The sequence below is a fragment of the Mesocricetus auratus genome, unplaced genomic scaffold, assembly GCF_017639785.1.
Source record: "Mesocricetus auratus isolate SY011 unplaced genomic scaffold, BCM_Maur_2.0 Super-Scaffold_6730, whole genome shotgun sequence".
In the NCBI taxonomy this organism is placed as follows: Eukaryota; Metazoa; Chordata; class Mammalia; order Rodentia; family Cricetidae; genus Mesocricetus; species Mesocricetus auratus.
In genome coordinates, this window is record NW_024429184.1 from 87642469 (window position 1) to 87663687 (window position 21219).

General features: G+C 40.9%; 1 protein-coding gene across 4 annotated transcripts in view; it reads left to right on the top strand.

The window, feature by feature from the left end:
* Positions 1-21219, top strand: part of Spire1 (spire type actin nucleation factor 1) — a 116167-nt gene that overhangs the window by 66207 nt on the left and 28741 nt on the right. For all 4 annotated transcript variants that reach the window (XM_013116772.3, XM_013116773.3, XM_005074640.4 and 1 more), the window contains exons 5-8: positions 11417-11494; positions 16339-16503; positions 17493-17579; positions 19074-19203. In XM_013116772.3, the coding sequence (XP_012972226.1) occupies positions 11417-11494; positions 16339-16503; positions 17493-17579; positions 19074-19203 (460 nt within the window). The remainder of the gene's footprint in view (positions 1-11416; positions 11495-16338; positions 16504-17492; positions 17580-19073; positions 19204-21219) is intronic.

A 21219-nucleotide genomic window follows, 5' to 3' on the forward strand; every position in this document is an offset into this window, starting at 1 on the left:
TCGTAAACCTCTGAGCATATGTAGATGATCACTCTGCCTCCATGGGGATGCCATGGAACACTCCTGAGCAAAGCACATGACAAAGAAGATGAACAGTTTCCTCTGATGCTATTTACAGCTAGCACTTACAGATGTAGTTAGAGGATTGGGGACAAAGGCCAGTTGGTAACAGCTCAGGGCCAGAGTTTAATCCCTTATAGCCCAGGTAAAAGCTGGAGGCTTTGGCTCACCAGTTTGTAAGCACAGGTAGATCCCTGGGACCTACCCAGTAGGCTTTGGGACAGTGTGAGACCCTCTCTCAGTAAAACAAGGTGGGTGACTCCCAAGGAACCTACACATGGGGTTGATCTCTGCCCTGCTACACACATATGAACCTACAGGGACAGACACAGAAAAGAAACAAAGTACGGTTTTCTAGAAATGAAACTGCTTTGTTTTAAAGATGACTCTGTTTTAAAATAGAAATCTTGACGAGTCTGTGCTCATCAGGGAACTTCAGCCAGGAAGTAGGAGGAGTGAGGAAGCAAGCTGCAGCTTTTGGTGATTGGTGTTTCTGGGCCAGTGCTAAGGCCTGACATCAAGAGGAGCCAGGTGTGAGAGAACAGGACACCAAGCATGCCTTCTGTAGGATGGAAGGAAGGAAAGAGTTAATGCTTCTGTTATCCCTCAGTATTCTCTTCTGATGATCTACACTGTGGCTGAGCAGTTAAGAGAGAAGAGGGCCCGAGTTTGGTTTCCAGTACCGGCATCTGGTGGCTCACAACTACCTGTAACTCTAGCACTGGGGAGATCTGACACTGCTGGCCTCTGTGGGCAAACACACTCGTGTGCACATATCCACACATACTACATATAGTTAAGAGTAAGATAATTCTTTTTTTTTCCTTTTTTGAAGTTAAGTTAGAAACAGGCGTGCTTTACATGTTAGTTCCCTCTCCCTCCCCATCTCCCCTGCCCCCCACCTATTCTCTATCCCATCCCCTTTCTGCTTCCCAGGGAGGGTGAGGCCTTCCATTGGGGGATCTTCAAAGTCTGTCATATCCTTTGGAGCAGGGCCTAGGCCCTCCCCTGTGTGTCTAGGCTGAGAGAGTATCCCTGTATGTGGAATGGGCTCCCAAAGTCCACTTGTATACTAGGGATAAATACTGATCCACTACCAGAGGCCCCATAGACTGCCCAGGCCTCCCAGCTGACACCCACGTTCAGGGGGTCTGGGTTGGGTCCTATGCTGGTTTCCCAGCTATCAGTCTGTGGTCCATGAGCTCTCCCTTGTTCAGGTCAGCTGTTTCTGTGGGTTTCTCCAGCCTGGTCTTGACCCCTTTGCTCATCACTCCTCCCTCTCTGCAACTGAATTCCAGGAGTTCGACTCAGTGTTTAGCTGTAGGTATCTGCTTCTGCTTTCATCAGCTACTGGAAAAAGGCTCTAGGATGGCATATAAGGTAGTCATCAATCTCATTATTGGTAAAAGACATTTAAGGTAGCCTCTCCACTATTGCTTAGATTGTTAGTTAGGGTCATCCTTGTAGATCTCTGGACATTTCCCTTGTGCCAGATTTCTCTTTAAACCTATAATGGTTCTCTCTATTATGGTATCTCTTTTCTTGCTCTCCTCTATTCTTCTCCCAACTCAACCTTCCTGCTCCCTCATGTCCTCCTCTCCCCTCCTCTTCTCCCCTTCTCTTTCTCCTAACCCCCTCTCCCCACATGCTCCCAGTTAGTTCAGGAGATCTTGTCCCTTTCCCCTTCTCCAAGGGACCATGTATGTCTCTCTTAGGGTCCTCCTTGTTTACTAGCTTCTCTGGCAGTGTGGATTGTAAGCTGGTAATCCTTTGCTCTATGTCTGAAATCCATATATGAGTGAGTACATACCTTGTTTGTCTTTTTGTGCCTGGGTTACCTCACTCAGGATGGTTTCTTCTAGTTCTATATATTTGCCTGAGAATTTCAAGATTCCATTGTTTTTTTTCCCCACTGAGTAGTACTCCATTGTGTAAATGTACCACATTTTCTTTGACCATTCTTCAATTGAGGAGCATCTAGGTTGCTTCCAGGTTCTGGCTATTACAAATAATGCTGCTATGAACATAGTTGAACAGATGTCCTTGTTGTATGAATATGCATCTTTTGGATATATGCCTTAAGAGTGGAATTGATAGGTCTTGTGGTAGACTGACTCCCATTTTCCTGAGGAATCTCCATACTGATTTCCAAAGTGGCTGTAGAGTTGGCACTCCCACCAGCAATGGACGGGTGTTCCCTTTTCTCCACATACTCCCCAGCATTAACTATCATTGGTTTTTTTTTTATTTTAGCCATTCTGACAGGAACAAGATGGTATCTCAGAGTTGTTTTGATTTGCATTTCCCTGATGGCTAAGGATGTTGAGAACTTTCTTGAGTTCTTTGTATATTTTGGAAATCAGCTCTCTGTCAGATATGGGATTGATGAAGGTCTTTTTCCAGATTTAAATAATATATATCCACTAATCCAGCCCTACAGAAAGTTCTGGAAGGAAAACTCCAACCCAAGGAAGCCAACTACACCCACAAAAATGCAGGCAATAGATAACCCCACTTTACCAACAACCAAAAGAAAAAAGGAGGGGAAATCCACACACAATACCACCACCACCACCAAATCCAAAACAAACAAGAATTAACAATCAATGGTCATTAATATCCCTCAATATTAATGGCCTTACTTAGCCTATAAAAAGACACAGGCTAACAGAATGGATACAAAGACAGAATCCATCCTTCTGCTGCATACAAAAAATATGCCTCAACTTCAAAGACAGACATACCTTAGAGTTAAGAGTTGGGAAAAGATTTTCCAATCAAATGGACCCAAGAAACTAGTGGGTATAGCAATCCTAATATCTAACAAATTAGACTTTAAACTAAAATCAATCAAAAAAGATGAAGAAGGTCATTTCATACTCATCACAGGAGAAATCCATCAAGATGAAGTCTCAATTCTGAATGTCTATGCCCCAAATACAAAGGCATTCAAGATAATTCTTTTTAAACAGGGTAATGATTATACTCAAATTAGACAAAGAGCTGGAATTTAAATTTATGTTTGTCAGCTTTTGGCCCACAATTCTTTTGTGTCTTAAAGATCTATCTTATGTTTATTGTGCCTGCTGTTTATAAGTACACCGTGTGTGTGCAGTGCCTGCACAATACAGAAGAAGGCATCAGTTCCTCTGGGGCTGGAGGTACAGACAGTTTTGAGCTACACTCTGGGTGCCAGGAAGCAAATGCAAGTCCTCTGCAAGAGCAGCAAGTGCTGAGCCATCTCTCTAGCCCCAATCCGTAACTTTTACTCTCACAGAACTCATGAAAGGAGCCTGGAGCTATATCTTCTTCATCTTCTAACCCCCTACTTCTCTTTTAACTTTTTTGGCCCTCTCTCTTCTTGATTGTAGGATTCGTCCTCTTTATCACTCCCCACTCCCCTATATCCTTGAGATGGGGTCTCTCCCCGAACCTGTAGCTGGGCTGGTAGCCAGCAAGTCCCAGCAGTCCTCTGCCTCTGACCTCCTACAAGGCATATACACTACTGTATCCAGCTTTTTATGTGAATTCTAGGGATTTGAACTCAGATCTTCATGCTTCTCCAACAAGTTTTTTACCCATTGGTCCATCTCCTTACTCCAAAGATGTGTTGTTTTTTTAAAAGTATTTTTATTGGTTTTAACTTTACAAATTATTAGAAAATGTAAATGAGGATATAATGGTTTCATTATTGAAAAGAGCAACATTAAATTGTTCACCTTCAGCTTTCTGATCTGTTATACTGAAAATTAAATCAACTTTTTTGGTGTTTCATGTCTCAAATTTTTTTCTATAATTGTCCTAGAGAAGGAAGTACTTTTCTTCTGGGTCAATACTAATAGCTACTACTGCTTTAAAATGAGATTATTCAGGGTTGAGAAGGACCTTAGTTCAGAAACCCAGCATTCATTCAGTCACAGTGGTATGTGCCTGTAATACTAGAACTAGGTAGGTAGAGACAGGAGCTTGGGCTTGCCAGCCAACTACTGTTGCCAAATTGGTGAGTTCCTGGTTCAATAAGAGACCTTGTCTCAAACCATGAGGAGAGTGATGGAAGAAAATACAAGTTATTGTCCCATGGTCCTACACACACACACACACACACACACACACACACACAGAGCCAAGCAAGCATGTACACATGCATCCTCATGCACATGTGCACATACCCAGCATGCAAACCCTCCACAAATAATAGCATTATTTTAATGACTTAACTTTCAAATGTTGAAACAATTCTCACATGTGACATTGAAAAAACTTGTTATCACATTCTTCCAAATGACTTAACGTTGTCCTACGTTTAACAAGTCAGTAAAATGGGAAGATGACTGCTAGATACCAGTTAGTTTAATTTCTAGTAGTTCACCATATAATGAAGTTCTGGGGTGAGGAACTAAATTGGAAATGGCTCTGTATACATTTTTCAGAGTATTGTAATTACATTTTATATTCTGATCACAGTTATTACTGAGAAACTTTACTGAGTGACTTACATGTATTGTTTTACTTAGTCCTTTGTAAGAAATCATGACTTCATGATGAAATCTTTGATCTCAGTTTATCTTAAATATGACTTTGGCTAAAATATCTTTCTTAAAATAGAATTTTATTTGCATATATGAAATGCTCCAGGAGAGCATTTTTGCAATTCACTCAGTTGTTATGAAATGGTTGTTGATACTGTAACTACATTTTACAATTTGAAAGTTGGCTTTTCGCCGGGCGTTGGTGGCGCACGCCTTTAATCCCAGCATTCGGGAGGCAGAGGCAGGCTGATCTCTGTAAGTTCGAGACCAGCCTGGACTACCAAGCGAGTTCCAGGACAGCCTCCAAAGCCACAGAGAAAAACCAAAAACCAAAAAAGAAAGTTGGCTTTTCAGAAAATCAGTGTAAATGTTTGCAATCCACTGTCTCTTGTCAACCAAACAGGCAGCTCCAGCTGTGTCACGATGCAGACTCCATGACAGCTCACACTGAAATGCTTGCTTGTGAGATCCAAAGAAACAAAGCCACAGACCTCTGTCTCTCATACTGAAGAGCATTTTAATCAGCTTTCTCTCTCTCCTTGCATTTCCCTCCCTCCGGCCTGTTCTCAACACCTCTGACCATACAACCGTGGTATTTAAGTTGGCTGGAAATGTATTCCCGCTCCTAAAGTAGATTTATGTCCCTCCAAATGGTGAACATCCCGCTTTTTGACAGACAGAATCACCACCAGATGTCTATGTGAATGGTAGCCATTTGTTCGTTTTAATTAGCTCATTCATCATTTGTAACCTTCGAGGTCCTTGTTGCTGCCTTTGTGTTTTGTTGTAAATGTTGGTGTACATGAATGCTCACATTTGCCATAATATTTAAATAATTTCTATCCAGAGTGTGCTTGTTCTTGTCACTATTTTCCCACTTTAAAAGTGTTTCACAAGAACATTTTACATGAAAGATCTCCTCCAAGTGCTCATGCACAGAGAAAGTGACACATGGGTTAAAATGATTACCAAAATGAGAAAAATAGTGATCTTTAAAATGGAAGAGACACTTAATCAAAAGGAGGCATTTGTATAAGAGGTGATGTTGAACCTATTGAAATGAATTATACTCTGAGCATTTGGTGTGTATGTGTCTTATGAAGTACATTTTGTTTACTTGTTTTTGAAGATGCCAATAACCAATATGTTGGCATGGAGATACTCTAATTGCTAGCTGAGAATGGTTTCACCAGAAAGGGAAGAGTTAATTGGTATGTGTATACTCCCAATTAGAGCTTTCTCACCCCATTCCAAGCATAGACCGGCATCTGTCATTACATTTATACAAGAAAAAATTCATTCAGAAGCTAAAATAGAATCAGCAAGAAGACAAGCTCAGCTCTGAAACAAGAGAAATTTGTAGTTTACTTTCAAATAATTCAATTTCTTTTGTTATTAGAAAACCAGAAGTTGCCGGTGTTGGTGGTGCACACCTTTAATCCCCAGCACTCAGTAGGGAGAGGCAGGAGGATCTCTGTGAGTTCGAGATCAGCCTGGTCTACAAGAGCTAGTTCCAGGACAGCCTCCAAAGCCACAGAGAAACCCTGTCTCGAGAAACCCTGTCTCAAAAAACCAAAAAAAGAAAAAAAAAAAGAAAAAAAAAGAAAAGAAAACTAAAAGTTTTTGTTACATATTTGGTCAGGCTTGTAAAATTGTAGCATTTATGGACTTGCAACAACTCTAATTATTTGTTTCAAGTCAGGATTTTAGTTTCATTGAAGAGATTAGAAAGAGGTGTCATCTGAAACAAATCTGCTCAGAGTGAAATGCATGCATGCTTACATACATGCATGCATGCATACTACCCACTTGGCTACTAAGTCTCTGCATATGAGCCAGGATCCTTTATCAAAATCCTAGAGTTCTTTTTTGGTTTTTTCTGGGGGGGGTTGTTTTGTTTTTTTGTTTGTTTTTTGGAAATAGGGTTTTTCCGTATAGCCCTCTAGCTGTCCTGAAACTTGCTCTGTAGACCAGGCTGGCCTTGAATTTACAGAGATCTGCCTTCCTCTGCCTCCAGAGTGCTGGGATAAAAGGTGTTTTCTGTCAACATCTTGCTAAAATCTAAGAGTTCTTATCATGCCCATTCTACAGATGACAAAATCAGTTGAAGATTAGAGCAGTTAACTAAGGCATGACAAGTCACACAGCTAGAAAGCATCTGATAACCATGTATACTGCTATGTAGAAAAGTTAAGACAAGATGCATTTAAGTTACTTTTAATATTGTAAAGAACGGGTTGTTTGTCTTAGTAGTAGGGAGGTAGGAATTTGAGCCAGTGAAGTAAAAGCAAGGACTATAAAGACCTATATTAGTCAGAAATGTATAAGAGAATAATAAAAGAGAATGGACAATTGTGCTATGGCAGGAATTACAGCAACAGGGTTTGGAGTGCATATATCTAGTACTGCGTCTCATGCCTTTCCACCATGTGACTAAAAGTCATAGAAGAAGTTGATATTTATGGAATCGTGTGAGCATACTAAATCCTGACTTTCAGTGCTAGCCTCTGCTGCATCTGTGTAACCCAGCTTGCTCTGCTGCACCTCCTGAATTTTTTTACCTTTTAGTTGATGGCTATTAAACAAACAGTAGTTCTTGCTGTAGGATGAGCCTTTAAATGAAAAGAAGACAGAACATGGTAGAGCATCCAGTTGTGTGTGGGCAGGAGGATTAGAACATTAGACCACTAATACCTGACAATTTCTCTCAATCACTGAGATGTCAAGCCAGTCTATTTTGATGCTAGTTGAATCTTTCTGACCTGATTAGTATGGAAGTTTAACCAAACAATGGGTGGGTTCTTTTCTTGGTGTCTGCAAAGGCGATATGCACAACTTGAAGGTCAAAGAATAGAGGGAGGTTTATTACCTGCAACCAGCCAGGAGAGCACTGTAGTTGTTCCGAAAGCAGTGAGTGTCTTTCAGGCAAAGGAAGCAAGCATATTTTATTCAGGAAGCCTGTACATACTTAGGTACAAAATCACTTGGGGTGGACACAGTCCTGAACATACTACATTAAGAAGTACACTAGTGAGCATGTTCAGTTTAGGAAAGGAAGATAGTGGATGCGTCTGGGCACCTGTTCAGCTCAGAGTCCTGAGGCACATACACACCATGTTAAAGTAAGTGGTGGACAAGGACACTTGTGGGTGTGTTTAGCTTACAGAAAGATGGTAGGCAAGAATTCTTTTGGGCACACTTAACGTTTTCTAAGGAGTCTTCAGCTGAAACAAGAGGAAAAGATACTGTGGAGGTGTGTTCACATGCAAGTTTGCCCTTGAGCTGGACTCGTGCTGCTGACATAATTGCTTCAAACCTCTATGGTCTTAGAAATGAATTTCTTTTTTGTTATTTACTTATTATCTATTTGGTGGAATATAACACTGATACATAGAATGAGCTCAAGTTAAGTATTTTCCTGAATAGGCATATATATCTCTACCTCCAACTCTCCCATAGGATTTTGAATTTAAAGACCAGAGATTTCTTCTGAATAATAATTTTCCCTCAGATTGAATTTGCTCCAGTTAAAGTTGATTTATTAAAGAGCTATTAAAGAAATTGAAGCACTAATAATATAATATCACATTCTTGCTTTAAAGTGTCTTATTTATTGAACAAATGCTAAGTGTCAACCTTGTACAAAGCACTGTTCTACATATTTGAGAATCCTATCATTGAACAAAGTAAACTTTAAAAACTGCTGCTCTTATAGGAGGTAGACAGAAAGTACACAGACCAGTATATCTATAGACTTTACGGTCAGGGTGTTCTTTGGAAACAGGGTAGACTAGGGTCAGTGCTAGAGGCCAGGGGTGGATCTGGGCCATTGAAGAAGAATCTGAAGCATAGGGAAGGCTTTGCTTGCTCAGTATCTGAGGTGAGCACTGGACACAGGGGGCCCTCAGCAGGGCTGAAAGACTGGCATGGCCTGGAACAGCAGGAAATGGGCTCCTTGCCATGACCTGGACAGTGCTGGTTCCCCACATTCTTAGTCTGTAAGATGTGGTCCCAGGCAACCTAGAAGCAGTTCTTCTCCTAGATCATTTTCTTCTAGCATTGTAATTTAAGAACCTGGGAGACTCTTTCAATCAACAGAATAGCATACTCTCAGGCATTAACTCTTTTTGCATAGAACATCAATAACATCTGGCAAGCCAGATGAAGGGCCTCTGCCTGTGTGTGGGTTCCTCCCCACTCAGCTGTCATTTTGGTGCTTCATGGAGATTGTGATTTCAGACTATGGTTTGAATCATCGGAGGTTTTTGCTTTGTTTTTTAATTCCTAATTTCTAGGGAGGAAAAAAAGCAGAGATTTTGAGTATCAGAATTACTGTTTACCAGGTTGGTACATCTTAAATGATAGACTGTTGAATCCTGATTTAGTAATAATGATTCCTGTTCAGATTTTGATGTGAAGTTTTGCCACTTTCTGCAAAGACCAGTTAGTAATCATAAATTTTATTCTCTTTCCTTGTGTTATTAGAATTCTTAAGTGTTTGTGAAGGTTCCTTTTAACAAAGTAAGTAGAACTTGACCCAGCTGTTTGATGAGGATTGCCTCAGCCAGCGAGGGGTGGGGCAGCCTTGTTGGCAACAGCTGACCATACTTCTTGTCACCCTTGCAAACATTATCTCCCACATATCTGAGAGCCTGGACTATGTCCTTTGTTTCAGGCCTACTCCACTCATTGCAGAGAAGCCACAGACATGGGATTTAGGCCTTATTAGCCCCAGTTCTTCTGTGACGTGGATTAGGATATATTTTGGTTGTTCTATCACTTACTGCTTCTCATTTTCTAGCTGTCATGATTACTGCTCCAGGACCCTACTCTAGGCAATAGCAGTAGACAAACACGTTAGGAAAGAACCAGGCTTCAGATAAGTGTAAGGGACTAGAACTGAGGTAGCACAGAAAAAAATCATCTGCAGGCTTGTGAAATAGCTTTTCTGAAGAGACTACAGATGCAAAAAAATTAATGTGTTTTAAGTTTGATATGTCCTATGGTATGATGAATTATGATTTATTATACTTAGGAGGTACAGGGAATTATGCTGGGTCTTTTTTTGTGCCAAGCAGTGTGCCGATAATTCAATGTGTCACTTCCTTTAATACTTAGAGTAGAGAGGTAGGTAGTGATACTTTTATTGGTGAACAGAAGACCCAGATTGGGTAACTTTGACAAGACCACAAACCTGAAGAATGGCACATATCTTATTTCAGCATCTCAGAAGGAATCTTGACTTCTAAAGAAAATTGTGTAAACACATTCTGAAATAACTGGAAATGGGTTGAGTTTTTTTTTTCCTTCTGTTTTCCCATAGGGATAGAAGAAAGAATGCATTACTTGCATCACAATTTCAGTGTTCGGAGTAATTTTTCTTTTTCTCCTTCGTTGAAATTTATTTATTAGTGTATTTTTAAAAACTGGTGATATTATCCTTGTTTTACAGATGGATAACATGAGATGTTAGGAAGCTAAAAATAAAGTTTGGAAATGTTTTATTTATAATGTCATATAAAACAAGTTAGGTTTCATATAGTACATTTAAATCTAATCTGTGGGCAAATAATTCAGTCAAAGGTAACATATATTAAGGTTGAATTGATATTAGTAGGCATGGAATACAGTGCCTTTATAATTAATTTATAAATATGCTTTTCAAAACTTATATTACATTTATTTATTGTTGTGCACACGCACCTGCATACCCATGCATATGTGTGGAGGTCTGAGGACAACGTGCAGAAGTGAGTTTTCTGTTTCCATTGTGTCGGTCCTAGAAATCTAAGTCAGGTCATTGGGCTTGATGACAAGCGCCTTTTATCTATCAAACCATCTCACTGGCCCATATGTTTTATTAGTCAGTATTTTCTTACAAGTTGCCAATGTTGGGTTGATGCTATTTAAAAGACATTTTATCAGTTGAAGTTTATAAATAAATTACTTGATAAATATTGTATTAGTTGCTTTTCTTGTTGCTGGGCAAAATACCTGAGGAAAACAACTCAAACAAGGGAGCTTTGTTTGTGCTCAACGTTTAAGGGTATATGTTCATTGTGGCTGGGAGGCATGGCAACAGGAGCAGGAGGCAGAGCTGTTTACATTTCATCCCAGGAAGCAGAGAGACAGGCATGCTGCCCTTCTCCCTTTAACTCAGCCTCAGACTCCAGCATAGAATGGTATCATCCACATTGAAAGTGGGTCTTTCCACCTCGGTTAACCCAATCTTTAAAAACCACTCTCAGACTCGCCCAGAGATTCATTTCCAAATCCTATCAAGTTGCCAATCAAGATTAGCCATCACAAATGCATACCAAGCATCCAAAAGTTCCAAAGCTCGTACTGACTCTGTGAGTGGACTTCTGCCTCAGGAAGACTAGAGGGGAATCACAGACAAGTGTGAACCTAACATGATGCTAAGAGTCCATAGATGGAAAGAGGTTTGTATTAAAAGGGAAGAAAGGAAGGCCTGTCTGAGGAGCTAGTAGTCTAGTTGTACCAACCTGATGTCTGCAGAAAAGGAGTGGGCAGTGAAGAGAGGAATGGCCAGGACGGAGACTGCTTTCCTAGCCCTTGTCTAATGCAGGGCTGATTTCAGTAGTTAAGAAAAGAAGAGAGTGTAAGTTTAAAAAGAAATAAAATTTTTAAAAAAGGAAATAATTACCCATGGCCTTTAAGGAACTATTGTCTTCACTGATACTTCTGTGAAAATGTCTGCATTTTTTCTAAAGATAACTTTTTGGAGTTATAACTTGCTTATAAGAAAGTAAGTAGCTTAATATAATTTTCCATAATTGGTTTTTTAATTTTATTTTAACTGGTAGAATCTTAAGAAGATTCAAGAAATGGAAAAGACTGATGAATCTAGCACAGATCTGGAGGACCTGAAAAATGCTGACTGGGTAAGGAAACTGGGTATGCTTTCTGATCAGTTTAGCTTTTAAAACTACTGAAGTATGCATTAGTACATAAATTTGAATGCTTGACTTTACAAGTGAATACATATTTTCATTATAAAAGTTTTTCTTATTTTGAAAGATATGCCCACCCCATTGTGTCTGGAAATATTGTTATTAACATTTATAATTATAAATACCTTAAATAATACTCATTACTTAAAACAAAAGCTGTGTCGGGATGCTGTGTGAGACTAGCAGTGTGGTGCATTTTTTAATCCAATGAGCATTTACGAGGTTAGAGACCTGTGGATTCAGAGTGAGGGATATGGAGTTTCCGCCTTCCAAAGCACAGGCTAGACTAGAGGAGACATTTTCTAAAACAGGTGACTATGGTGTTTTCATATCATACTACATCCTGTAGACACTGAGAGTCCCTGCTTTCAAATATGGTAGTCTTGGGCACAAGACAATAGGCGTCAGAAAGTGCTAAGTAAAGCATTCCCAGGTATCAAGCAGGGCAGACACACGTCAGGATTCTGACTTGTGAGAGTAAAGACAATGGATCAGGGGCTGGAGAGATGGGTCAGCAGCTGAAACTACTTACTTGGTGCTTTTGCAGAGGACACAGGTTCAGTTCTCAGCACAGCAGGGCAGCTCACAACTAACTCCAGTTCCAGATCAGATGTCCTTGTGGCTTCCAAGGGCTCCTACCCACATAGTGCACATAAGCTTTCTCAGGTTCACACACATAAATAGATAAAATCTTTAAAAGGAAGTAGTGGTATTAAGTAAAATACTTTTTAAAATAAATGCAGATTTGAGAACTATGAGTAAGTTGCCTTGACCATATTAGTTTTTGTATGCCATAATAAGGTGTATATGTTTAAAAGGTAAGGTGTGGTAGGTTTTGACACACTGATGAGTATATCCATGAGACTGTCACCTTATTGAAAATAAATAATAATCCTGTCATTCCCCCTGAAATTTCCTCATTTGTTACTCTGCTTCCTGTCTCCTGCTCTCTCCATTTGCATTGTCTAGAGTTCTATGTAAGATGGCGGTAAGTGTGCTGGTTTGTACTGGGCTTCTTTCCCTAGGCACAATAATTTTAAGACTTCATGCAGTAGCCACCTGTATCACTATCCACTTTCATTTATTACTAAATGCTATTCCACCTTATATAGAAGTCAGCTTATTATTCATTTGTGGATGGTCACTTGGGTTTTTTCTTGGTTTTGTTGTTGTATGTGATGATTTTTTTTTTGAGACAGAGTTTCTCTGTACACAGACAGCCCTGACTGTCCTAAAACTAGTTGTGTAGACCAGGATGGTCTTGAACTCAAAGTGATCCACCTGCCTCTGCCTCCCAAGTACTGGGATTAAAAGTGTGAGTCCTCAGGCTGGAGAGATGGCTCAGAGGTTAAGAGCACTGGTTGTTCTTCCAGAGAACCTGGGCTCAATTCCCAGCATCCACATGGCAGCTCACAACTGTCTGTAATTCCAGTTCTAGAGGACCTGACATCTTCTTAGAAACATTCATGCAGGCAAAACACCAATGCACATAAAAATAAATACACTTTTAGCCGGGCGTTGGTGGCGCACGCCTTTAATGCCAGCACTTGGGAGGCACTTGTGAGTTCAAGACCAGCCTGGTCTACAAATTGAGTTCCAGGACAGCCTCCAAGACAATAAAGAGAAACCCTGTCTCGAAAAAAGAAAAGAAAAAATGTGAGCCCTCATCCCCTGCTTTTTTGTTGTTAATACTCTTAGTTTAAAAGGGATGCCTCTTCTGAGACATTAAGAATAGTATAATAATCTGGAACATTTTATAGTAACATTAAAAAGGAGTGTTGCACATATTGTCTTTTTTTTTTTTAGATGTTCTTGTTAACCTTTAGAATACGTTTCTTATGCAAGTATGTATGTGTGTATGAGGTTACGTGCATAAGAGTGCAAGTGTCTGTAGAGGACAAGTCACAACTCCCTGGAACCTCCAGAGTTACAGACAGTTGTGAGCCAGACGACATAGGTGCTGGACCCAAACTCAGAACAGTAAGCACTCCAGCTGCTGTGCCATTTCTTTACCCCACCCATCATCTTAAAAGCTAGTGTTGCCAGGTCTGGAAGCACTCCCATCACCGAGGAGCAAATGCTGGTGCATCTCTGTGGGTCCAAGGCCAGCCTGGTCTACATGGTGGGTTCCAAGACAGCCAGGGCTATATAGACAAACCCTGCCTTTAAAAAAAGCTAGACTGTCATTTTAGATTAATATTGATCACCTGTTTTCCTTTGTGTAGAATTCTGTGGCAGTGTTGCTAGAGATATACTGTAAGTTTTCCAAGACAGGGTTTTTCTGTGTAGACCAGGATGACCTCAAACTCACAGAGATCCTCCTGCCTCTGCCTCCCAAGTGCTGGAATTAAAGATGTTTGACAACACTGCCCAGCATAAAAAGTATTTGTGAGCCTAGCCTTTAACGGCTGAGCCATCTCTCCAGCCCATAAAAAGTATTTGTAATAGACTATTTTTGTCAGTCTTCCCCAGTCATTGAAGTCAGACAAGTAACTCCAAACATTGTAAAGTTAGTAAACAAAACCAGGTGTGGTAGTACACTCCTGTAATCCCAGTACTTGGGAAATAGAGGCAGAGCTCCAGGAAATTCAAAGTCATCCTTGACGACTTAGCAAATTGTAGACCATCTTGGCTGCTTGATCCTCCCCTGGTGTGTGATATGGGGTGGGGTAGGGTGGAGTGCGTAGGTGGGTTGGGGAGGGGGCGGACGTGTGTGTGTGTGTGTGTGTGTGTGTGTGTGTGTGTGTGTGTGTGTGTGTGTGTGTGTGTACTAGCAACAGCTGGGTGTGGTAGCACATGCCTTTAATCCCCACACTCAAGAGGCAGAAGCAGATCAATCACTGTGAGTTCAAGGCTAGCTTGGTCTGCATAGCAAGTTTCAGGCCAACCAAGTTTACATAGTGAGACCCTGACTCAAAAGTAAACAAAAACCAATGTGGGGCAGGTGTTTTGGCTCAGTGGATAAAAGACTTGCCTTCAAGCCTCTTTGATCCACACAGTGGAAGGAGAGAACTGACTTTTCAGAGTTGTCTCCTGACTTACATATGCTCCGTGGGGGTGCACACTCACATATACACACATCACACCAAATAGTAATAGTAATAAATCATCTAAGTTTTGAAAAATAATTAAAACAATAATCCAAACTGCAGCAGTCACTGACAAGAACTTCAGAGCTTCAAGGGGAGTTCCTTTTGCTAAATTATCACCTCTTCTCACAACACCCATCAGGTGAGCTATCTAGAAAGATGAGAGTGGAAGAGGAGAAAGAAGAAAATGATTGTTAAAAGCAGGCCAGTGGTGCTCAGTGGGGAAAGGTACTTGATGCCCCGCTTGAAGATCTGAGTTCCGTCCTCAGACGAGAGTGAAAAAAATGTATTAATATATTGTAGATGAAAATTGTTTTGAGAAATGTAATCATTTATTTTATATAAGAGAAAATGTTTTGATACTGCAGTTAGAACTTAAAAACTCATGAATACCTCTATAGGTGAGCTGAGTATGAAAATTCTTACGATTTCAAACTAAATATTTTTAGGTAGCTATTGAAGACACATTAATTTTGACAAGTTACATTTTAATTAAATGTTATTGGTTGACTTCTTACTGAAGTAGTCAATGCTAGATAAGACAGGAAATCAAAGGGGTTAAGGAATAATACACATTTTAGTATGTGTTATACTAAGTATTTTGATGTAATTCTCATTTTATTAGAACTCTTGAAGGTGGACAGAGCAACTTATTATTTCTAGATAAGAAAACTGCTAGTAAGATGTGTACTAGAGAATTAAGATTGTAATTTTGAGCATTTTATATTTATGAAGCACAAATTTTTCATTATTTATTTCTCATTGATGAGAATAACTCAGGAAGGTAAAGTAGCTGCTGGTGTCAGAAGCTAATAGGATGTACATGTATCTATTAGCTGTAGGTGCAGCAGTGCTGTGCACAGACCACAACGTATGACCAGACCCCAAGTCAGGGTGTGGGGAAATACATGCTTTTCAGTAAGCAGTAGTGTTGGGGACTTACTTAGTTAGGGCTTCTATTGCTGTGAAGAGACACCATGACCATGGCAACTCTTTTATTTTAAAGATTTTTATTTATTTATTATATATACAGTGTTTAGCCTGCATGTATGCTTGGGCACCAGAAGAGGGCACCAGATCTCATTACAGATGGTTGTGAGCCACCATGTGGTGGTTGGGAATTGAACTCAGGACCGCTGGAAGATCAGTCAAGTGCTTTTAACAGCTGATCCATCTTCCAGCCCCAACCACGGCAATACTTATAAAGAAAACATTTAATTGGGACGTCTCGCTTACAGTTTCAAAGGTTCAGTCCATTATCATCATGGCGGGGATCATGGCAGCATGCAGGCAGATGTGGTGAAGGAGTGGCTTAGAGTCCTACATCTTGTAGGCAGCAAGAAGTTGAAGTTACACTTATTGAAGCTTAGGGAAAAGACCTCAAAGCCCACCCCCACAGTGACACACTTCCTCCAGCAAGGCCAGACACACTCCAACAAAGATACAGCTCCTAATTGTATCACTCCCTATAGGATTATGGGTGCCAGTTACATTCAAACTACCACAGGGTTATGTCTTGAAATGCAGCCTATGATTTCCTACCCATCCAATGATATTCTAAAATCTAATGTTTTCTTTACTTGGTGTTTTAGATCCATGCCTTTCCTTTATTCTCTCTGTCTGTAGCCATTCAGAGAAAACTAGTGGGTTTATTTTTTGATCACTATCCATCCTTGGTTCTTTCAGGCACGATTCTGGGTACAGGTGATGAGGGATTTGCGAAACGGGGTAAAACTTAAGAAGGTCCAGCAGCGGCAGTACAACCCGTTGCCTATTGAATACCAGCTCACCCCATATGAGATGCTCATGGACGACATCCGGTGCAGAAGATACACCCTGAGAAAAGTGATGGTGAGCCCTCAGGTGGAGACAGACGGGTTAGGAGTTTGATGTCATTCTTAGCTACATATCATGTAAGACCCAGTTTCAAAACAAAAACACCAAAAAAGTGAGGTGTTTGTGTGGGTGTTGGAACTTGTACAATGACTTAACTTTTTTCATTTTCTCATCTTCTTCTTGTGATGGAAAAAGCATATGAAAATTATTTAGAGGGATATATTAGTCTGTTTAGAAGTAAAATTCTGAGTATAGGAATGTCTGATTAACTTGTATAATATCCGTGGATTTAAAAAATCTTACACAGCCGCGTGTTGGTGGTGCACACCTTTAATGCCAGTACTCACAGAAGCAAGCGGATCTCTGTGAGTTCGAGACCAGCCTGGTCTACTAAGCGAGTTCCAGGACAGGTTCCAAAACAATACAGAGAAATCTTGTCTCCAAAAAAACCAAAAAAAATTTTTTTTACACACCGGGAAATCCACAAGTAAGGGTCATGCTACATCAGGTCTCTGGTTCCGCTGCTAGGTCCTACAGCTCCCTTCTTAAGCTAGGCACTGACACACACATGCTGGGCTGGACTTTACAGTGACTTCTGCTGATGCTTGCCATCTGGCCTAGGTATGGGGCACATGGAAGAAGGGGGTGTTGTTAGGTAGATCCCAGTGTAGTTGTCACAGGGGAAGGACCAGGCCTGAGGTGGCAATTCAACCTGCTTTGTTTAAGAAAGACTGGAAAACAAAGCCATGTATGATGGCACATACCTGTGACCCCAGCACTTTGGATGTAGAGACAAGATGTTTGGAAGTTCAGGGTCACTGTCCACTACCTATGAGTTCAAAACCAACCTGAGGTACACAAAGCCTTATTTAAAAACCTACCCTGTAAGAAAAACAGTCACACCTGTGCCATCTGGGAAGTCAGGATCTCAGGTACTAAATATACAGTGATGATTCCTCAATTCACATGATCTGTTTTGTTTTTGGCTTTTTGTCTCCTTTTAGGTAAATGGTGACATTCCCCCTCGGTTAAGAAAGAGTGCTCATGAGATCATCCTTGACTTCATCAGATCAAGACCTCCTTTAAATCCAGTATGTAACATAACACACTCTCCCCAGGGAGGGGTTTGTACCTCACTACCAAGCTCTCCCTTTAGAGTGTGCAGCCCACCTGTAAATTACACTGGACAGCACAGAGACAAACCTTCACTTACTCAATATAGTTACTCAGTGTGTTTTCATCAAAACACTCTGAGTCATAGTGCACAATCTGGCTGAATAGCTGCTATAACAGCTGAAAACTAATACTACACGGTTTCTGGCATGAGTTGTCTTCCAACTCAAATCATGCTACTACACTGCTTAGTACACTGTCATATTGACTCTATTTTACGGTAAATGTGCGCTCACTTTTATGTTATCAGTCTGTTGGCAGGGTTTTTCCTAATGATCATAGAATAAGAATACTGTTCCAAATGCTATTTGTGTTTCTCCTTACTTCTTTTCCTCCTGGCTCCGTGGCCAGTTTCCACCAAACTGTGTCAAGCCTATGTACATAAAGTAATAGTGAGGGCAAAGCAGTGTCCTCCCAGTTTGTAGACTGTAGTGTAATCAGTTAGCCTTTTAGATCTTTCTGAAAGAAGGGGAAAGTGTTGGTGCAGTAGAGAAGGATCAGATGAGCCTCAGTTCACATTAGTCCCACAGAGAGGGGTCAGATGAACCTCGGTTCACATTAGCCCCACAGTCTAGCTTGATGGAGCTCTAAGCAAGTTAATCAGCCTCTCTCAGCCTCAGTGTCCTCATTAACCAACTGAAAACAATAATAATCCAAGGCAGTGAATTAAAAATATTGCTTTTAGACAGGTATTATGGTTTGTCCTGTAATCTCAACACTCAAGAGGCTGAGGCTGAGAGGTTGCCTCAAGCTTGAGACAAGTATGGACTACAGAATAAAACTGAGTCTCAAAGTGACAGTAATAAAGTTAGTTTCCAAAACAGTGGCATAGAGGGGCTAAGACTTTTGCTTTAGCAGAACTGACGACTTCAGTTTACCTGCGCACATGTGAGTAAATCATGTGGAGACCCAGTAATGTCCTATTGCATTAAAAGTCTTGAGAGTGTGGCTTCAGAGATAGCTCAGTTGTAAAGGTACCTGCCACCATGCCTGATGGTCAGTGGTCTTTGCCCAGGACCTCACAAAGTGGAAGGTGTAAACACTCACTTGAATTGTCTGACCTCCACTCATGTGCAAACACACAAAATGGATTACACACACACATGCACACTTAAACATACACACATTAAAAATTAGAAATATTGATATTGAATGACTTGAATAGTCTTTTATTGGGCAACATAACAGTGAAATACAATTCATAATTTTGTATTGTATGAATGACTATATTAAGTAAGAATTGGGGCTGGAGAGATGGCTCAGAGGCTAAGAGTACTAGCTGCTCTTCCAGAGGTCTTGAGTTCAATTCCCAGTAACCACATGGTGGCTCACAGACCATCTAAAATGAGATCTGGCATGTGTATACATAAACAAACAAACAAAGTCTCTAACCGTTGAGCTTCCTTTTCAAGGCCTCAGCCAGAAAATTGAAACCAACCCCTCCACGACCACGGAGCCTCCATGAAAGAATATTAGAAGAGATTAAAGCAGAAAGAAAGCTGCGGCCTGTCTCACCAGAAGAAATTAGACGGAGCAGACTGGGTGAGTCTCCACCAGAAAAGTTGTGTTTATACTTGTACACATGAAAGTAATCACAGAATTCTCAGTCCTTGTCTGTAGGCGACCCTTATCTCCTGTGTCTCCCTCTCCCCTCCCCTCCTAGCTATTGCTCACTTGCATATACCCTCACGTTTGTTGATACTTGAAATTCATGGCAGTCCTTCTCTGATGTTGAGCTATATGAGAACATTGTAGTATAATGACAAGAACACTGCCAACTCTGTGCTGAGGTTTGAAGAGACACTCCTCCTTTTCTAGGCCTGACTACCTGCAGCAGCAGAAAGGGGGGATAAAAGATCTTGCTTCTATTTTATTCATTTATTTATTCATTTATTTTGTTTGTTTAGTTTTTATTTACTTATTTATTTTTGGTTTTTACGAGACAGGGTTTCTCTGTAACGTAACGGCCCTGGCTGTCCTGGCACCCACTCTGTAGTCCAGGCTGGTCTCGAACTCCCAGAGATCCTTCTGCCTCTGCCTCCCGAGTGCTATAAAAACTAAGTAAGATTGTGCTAAGAGGAAAGAAGAGCTTTGTAAACTCATATGTGTACGACTATAGATGATAGATACATGTGTTACCTTATTTCTTTCAGAATCCTTCTAATCATATGTGGGTGGGAAGATTAGTGGGTGGATGTGGGGGTGGTGCTTCTGTGTATGCAGAAGTCAACATGAGGGGGTCTGCTGCCATCTTCTACCATGTTTTACTGTACTTGGAGTGCACTGTTGCAGCTAAGCTAGCTGGCCCAGCAGTCCCCTGGAATCCATCTGTCTCTACCCCCTCCCACCACTGGGGTCACAGCCTTTACATGAGTTTCAGGGATCCAAACTTAGGGCTCATACTTGTACAGCAAGCCTTTTGCCCACTGAGCCATCCTCCAGCTCTGTTTGGAAGGACTTGTCGTAGCAGCCGTACCATTTTGTGTTCTCTTCAGCACAGCAAAAGCCCTGGTTCTACATCTTTGCTCCACTTACTACCACTGGGGCCTTGAGAAACTTATTTGATGATAGCCATCCTGACATCTAAGGTGGTTTCTCAATGAAGTTTGGATTTTCACTTTACTAGTGATTGACGATTGATGTTTGAGTATTCTTTCATGTAGTTGTGAACTATTTCTGTGTCACCTTTGGATTGTCTGTTTAGATTCTTTGCTTATTTTTAAATCAAGGCCATCAGTTATTATTTTATTATTGAGTTATTAGCGTTTGTTAGTATTTTGAACATTAACCTAATGAGTTGTGTGGTCATCAAATTCTTTTCCCCATGAAGTATGCCATCTCTCAACTGTAAGAGTCCTGTAGCAACCGGACTGCCAAGGGTGTGAAGAAGATGAGGACTAGCAGTGCTTTCCAGACCTCCCCTCATGACTGTCAGTCCCTGCCCCCAGCACAGGCCACAGCCTCCCCAAACAGGAGCCCAGAGGGACATTCACATTCAAGCCATAGCACCATAAGAATTTCAGGAGGGTTTTGTTTTGCTTTTGTTTTTGTTTTCCATTTCTAGGGGGACTACTATTAAGATTCCTATGGAGGGGGCAGGAGGCTGGAGAGGTGAATAGACAGGTAAAAGTGCTGGCTGCTCATCAGAGGACATTAGTTCGAATCCCAGCACTCAAATGGCTCTTATAACTGTCTGTAACTCCAGTTCTAGGGAATGTGCTGCAGCCCCCAACCCCATGCTCCCAACCCCTGAGGACACATACGTGGATGTATGTGATGTACATACTTACATGCAGACAAAACACTCATACATACAAAATTAAATCTTGTTTTAAAAAATTCTTAAAGAGGATTCTCTGTGGGCCTGGGGATATAGCTCCATGGCTGAGCATGAATGAGAGATACCTCTGTTTCTGCCTCCCAAGTGCTGGCCTCTACACCCAGTGGGTATATGGAATATATATGTTGGTTTTTAGAGACCCAGTTTCTCTGTGAAGCCTTGGCTGTCTTTGCACCACTCTGTAGACCAGTCTGGCCTTGAACTCATAGGGATCTGCC